At 47.0% G+C, this 5,503-nt stretch overlaps 1 protein-coding gene across 1 annotated transcript in view; it reads right to left on the minus strand.

The window, feature by feature from the left end:
• ANKLE1 (ankyrin repeat and LEM domain containing 1) overlaps positions 1-3,604 on the minus strand; it is a 67,710-nt gene extending 64,106 nt beyond the window's left edge. The window contains exon 1 of the mRNA XM_018558656.1: positions 3,512-3,604. Within this exon, the coding sequence (XP_018414158.1) occupies positions 3,512-3,564 (53 nt within the window). The 5' untranslated portion in view covers positions 3,565-3,604. The remainder of the gene's footprint in view (positions 1-3,511) is intronic.
• Between the last annotated feature and the right edge of the window lie 1,899 nt (positions 3,605-5,503).

Genomic DNA, 5,503 nt, shown 5'->3' on the forward strand with positions numbered 1-5,503 from the left:
AAGAGAGGCGGCAGGGACCGGTCTAGTAGCCAGCCATGTCTGAGGATCGGGTGAGCATATCTTTGTTATTTGCATGCCTAGATGAAAACGAGCACTAAACCCTTGCAATGCAGGGGTAGCCCCACTGCAAGGGTTAACATTTGTTCTGCACAGAGGGCCCATTTACACCACATACAGATCATCTCCAGATCAGATCAGTTTGTTTCCGGACCCAAAATGTATCCCTATGCTATTTCTGGCCTCACACCATCGCAGTCCGCTCCAGACCAGACCAGAAAAATAGTGCATGTCTCATTTTGTCTGGTTTGAAATGCAGTGGAACGCATCAAACACCCAGTTGGAACGCACCTGAAAGCCCATTTTAAGTGCAAAAAAAAAAAAAACAGCTCTGGAAAGCGGTAAAAATTGCGGCAAGACGCAATGCACTGTATTCCAGATCTGGTCCAGAAAATGGTGTGAACCTGCCTAGAGTTCTTCTTTAAGTCTAATCAGATTGAATCTTGCGTGTACAAGCCCCATGCTGACCACACACGTTGGCCAACACAAAGACGAAGCAAAAAGTCTTGCTGTATAGGGCCTGTTTACACCAATGCTGTGTTGGTGTGCATTGTGATAAAATGATGCAAGCACACATTTTGTTACAACTAGGGATACAGCAATAACGGTATTTTGGTACACAGTACCGATAATTTTTTTTTACGGTACTCGCCGATACCAATTACCGAGTAACGGAAGTCCCATTCCGGAAGCCAGGTGGCGTGTAAAGACTCACCACCCGGCTTCCCGATTAACAAAAAAGTCTGTCCCCTCTTACCTTGGTATGTCCAGCCTGTCACCCACCACGGGGCCTCTGCAGCCAGAACGTGGCCTTCCTTCAGTAGCCAGCCGGAGCCGTCTGGCCAATCAGGAAGCCGGGAGCCGTGTAATGACGCGACGCCCTGCTTTCTGATTGGCCGGGAAGTCGGCTCCATGCTCTCTCATCACAAGTGGGCAGCGTGTAATGACGCTCTGCCCGGCTTCCTGATACAGGAAGTGCCCGCCCAAATACTCAGTATCGGCACCGATACTAGTATCGATATCAGTGTATCCCTAGTTACAACACACAGCAAAGCATAGCAACACACTGACATGCATTGCATATAGTATAATATAAATAACACCGGGGAAAAAAAAGCCGGAAATGCATTTCACAACACGCACCAGCTAATGTGAACAAGCCCCAAGAATAAGCCCCCATTGGCAAATCAAAGACTGCGCCAGCCCTGCCTAATTCACAAAAGGAGTGCAAGTGATCTCCCAATGACTACATTCAGGGACCAAACACACCATGGCAGTTTGGAGCAGTTAACGCGTTATGCCGCATATTAAACACAAGTTGCGTAAAGGCAGCTTATTTTATTTGACTAGGCTTCCAACACACTGAGATGGACCACGAATCGTACCTGCAGTATTTTTGGTAATGCAGCGCACCACAACGCATGGTGATGCATTACTGTGCACTCCAACGCTGGTAAGTCTGGACCGCCATTGAAAATGAACGGCACCGCAATGTACCAATGTAGGCACGGTGCGTCACCACAATAGCCTGAGCCTTAGGGCCTATCCAAACTTTGTCTTTCTTACATTAATTCACATTATGTTACGTGTTGACATGCACGTTGCAACCCATTCGCAATCACAACACTAGAACAGACACAAAAAAAAAGAAGAATGCCTTCCTGCATTGGGGTGCCATTCAAAATGAATGGAATTACATTATGCTAACGCAACGATAAATATATTGCCAAAAACAGTAACTGCTCCTGATCATATCTCCAACAACACGGGGGCAGCTCCTCACAGTCAGGGAAAACCGGATATCTGGTATAAATAAAGCACAAGGAGCGCCTCCATAGTGTAAAACTGATTTATTGTAGATTAAAAAAGACCCTCCTTCAGTTCACGCGTTTCAGAGGCCAAGCCCTTTTCACCTTTCAAGAGGTTCTTAAACGCGTCAACTGAAGGAGGGTCAGCGCCATTTCGTTCATTCTTCCTGATGCCCTCTTGAGATCTCTTAATGCTCGTTTATACTGACTGGTTTGTAAGTACCTTTTCAGCTGTCTTTTTTTTTTTTAGCTACAATAAATCAGTTTTACACTATGGAGGCACTCCTTGTGCTTTATTTTTACCAGATTATGCTAACGCACCTAACGTGCACCATGCTAACACGTCACTGCAAAGCAAAAATGTCATTGGGCCCTTAGTCCCTGTAAGAGCCGTAGCTAGCTCCTCTTGCGCCCGAGGCAAGAACAGAAAATTGTGCCCCCCAATAGACATGTGCGGTAAGTGATGTCATGCCCCCCGCCTCCAGGATGGCGGCGCGCATGTGCAGAGTGCGCTGGTGGCCAAATCCAAAATATCATAGAAATTTGTTTTGTTTGACGAAACTAATGAAAACGTTTTTAGTTTCCCTTCATTTCGTCCAAAACGTGATTGTGTGTGATTGAGGAAGGAGAGTTCTTTGCCCATACAGGTGGGGGAGAGCAGTAGGGATCCGAGGAGAAGCTGAAGCCTGTGTCGCTCCCCTTCTCCCTTGCCAAGCCGTGGCTGTGTTGGCCACAAGGCGCCCCTGTTGCTAATGGCGCCCTGTGCTCGCCATGGCAACAGGGGCAAGGAGACGCAGCCAGGCCGGCTCTGAGTGCGCCCCTCTCAGCTGCGTCTGAGGCAAGTGCCTCACTCGCCCCGTGGTAGCTACAGGCCTGGTCCCCTTCACACCTAGGCGTTTTGTAGCTGCAACCAAAGCAATGCCCCCTGTTCACACCTGAGCATCTTCTTGCCAGTAGACTGTCACTGGGAAAAAAAAAATGCATGAGCTACTTTTCTGCAGATGTCTGTGCTTTTGGCCTTATAGACTTCAATGGAAATGTCTGTAAACAGGTGACGCAGGTGGTTTTGCACATTTTTTTGGAGCATTTGTTGTGCGGTAGCCAGCTGTCATCTGCCCCAAAAAAACACTGGGGAACAAAATAGAGGACAGCACAAGCTGAAAGACACGTCAGAATGCTTTGAAAACCACTTGCCAAACGTGTTGACGTGCATAAAACTCTCCAAAAAAAAAGCTCAGGTAGCAGATTCTGCATCCAGGTTTTCCTGCGTTCTGTGAACATGTGCACTTTGATGCGAAGGTGTGAAAGGTGACTTGGGGTTCATAGAAGCTCACAAGCTGTGTTGATATACACCTGCACTCATTTGTTTTGCCTAGCAAAGTGGAAGGCATTGTTTGTAGTATACACGTGCAGGACTTCTATCCTCCTGATTGGACAGACTTTCTCATAGAGTAAACCTGTACACAGAAAACAAAGTGTCTTCTATTTACAAATAAGTAGGCTTGCTTTCTCTTCCAGCTATACCCCTGGCAGCGCACACACCACGGGAAACATGTCCGGACATGTAGATTCCATAAGCAAGCCAATATCACACAAAGCTTAGGCTGTATGTGCGTATAAAACTCCTAATGCAACACGGCTCTTACTTTGCGTCTTCATTCTCCACTGCTTCGCACAACTTCCGAGCCAGAGCCGCCATCCTCCATTCAGACACAAGGAAACTCAGGACGAGCTTAACCAGCGGCCAGCCGGTTAATGGACGGATTTAGATAGTGCTGTAATAAAAGCGGACATTACCATTCGGCAGACTAGAAGAACAGCCTCGAATAACCCATTACTATTGACCAAAAAAAAATACAGTAAACACAACCGGCCATTCAAATTTCCCTCGCTGGCCATTAATCAATAGGCTTCCACCATGACACCACGGGTCCCCGCCCTACTCTGTCCCAACACGCCCATGTGACCGCCCTGCTGAGGCCAGACACGCCCATGTGCTCGCCCTATTCTGCCCGACATACGGTAGTATGTAAAGCTCGCCACTATACCGATGGCATAGCCCCACCCTTCCAGTGGAGTGTCACAGCTGCGGCTCCTCCCCGGTGTTCTCGAGACCCAGTCGAATTTGCCGACCTCACCATCTGCGCTTGCGCACACACTGGGATTAACGCGGAAACAGCCATTTATTTACAAAGTATTCATTTCTAATTGTTAATTGTGACCGTTCATAATATGCCATCCATGGCTGTAAATGATGGATGGCATTTTATGCACATTCACAATTAATATTGTAAGCAATGACATAATAATGCAATTGTGAATGTGCATAAAATGCCATCCATCATTTACTGGCTCAGATGGCATATTATGAACGGTAACAATTAGCAATTAATACTTTGTAAATAAATGGCTGTTTCCTCGTTAATAACGTCTGTGCCAAAACGCAGATGGTGAGGTCGGCAAATTCGACTGGGTTGTCATTCTCGACAGAACACCGGCACCGCAAACAGAAAGAAGAATTTTTATTGGAAGGTGTGTGTGTGTTGCATTACAGGGCACGTGACAGTTTGAACGTTGTCTGCTGTGCTGTGTGCGTTCATAAAGCACAGGGCAGCCCCATGAGTAGAACTAAACCTAAAACCGTTTTTCCATTTTGGACAAAAGAGGGTTCACATCAGTCCCTGCCCTCAAGGAGCTTACAGTCTAAGGTCCCTATCTCACATGCATTCAGTGCCAATTTAGACAGGAGACAATTAACCTACCAGCATGTCTTGGGAGTGTGGGAGAAAACCAGAGTAATCAGAGGAAATCTATTCCTGTTCTGATGACATCCTATAATTTTGGAATGTCTTTTCTTTTAACGGCCACCAGGACAAATAAGGTGAATCTCTCTAAAGGTGGCCATACACTTTACAACCATCGCAAGACCTTAGTCTTGCGATGGTTGTAAAGTAATTTAAAAAACGTACGATCTGCCCATCTTGGACAGGCAGATCGTACTTGCGATCATCGGAAGCCCGCCCCCCTGAGGGGCGGGCTTCCGATGACCGCAATGCTGAACGGGCAGTGTGCGCATGCGCACACCGGCCCGTTCGGCATTTGTCTCCCGAGCATCGTTCAAACCAGCCGAAAATCGTAAGATTTTCGACTGGTTTTCTAGCATGCTCCTTAGACAAAAGACCTGCGACCGTACAGTAGAAACGGTCGCACGTCTTCATTCACACTGCACGATTCTCGTACGATCGCGGGATTTCCCGCAATTCTCGTACGAGAATTGTGCAGTGTATGGGCACCTTAAAGCTGGCCATACACCTTACAGCCATTGTACAACTTTTTTTGTCCAGACATCTCACCCTCGTTCAATAGTCTGCAGTTATCATTCGTCAGCACTACTAACTGGACGATTTTCGCTGATCGAACGACCACATTTTTATTTGCGCAGGTGCAGTTTTCATTGTGCGTTTTTTGTTGTACGAAAACGCCACTAATCCACCGATTTCCGTCCAACTCGAGGAAAATTTTCTAGGCTGCTTGAAAGACGAAAATCTGCCAGTTGTACAGTAATTGAGGTTGTGCACTTCCCATCAACTGGCCGATTTTCAGACGAAAGCGCGATCACGACCGAAAATCGTCCGATA

Source organism: Nanorana parkeri, unplaced genomic scaffold (genome assembly GCF_000935625.1).
Source record: "Nanorana parkeri isolate BGI_ZX_2015 unplaced genomic scaffold, ASM93562v1 scaffold352, whole genome shotgun sequence".
NCBI lineage: Eukaryota > Metazoa > Chordata > Amphibia > Anura > Dicroglossidae > Nanorana > Nanorana parkeri.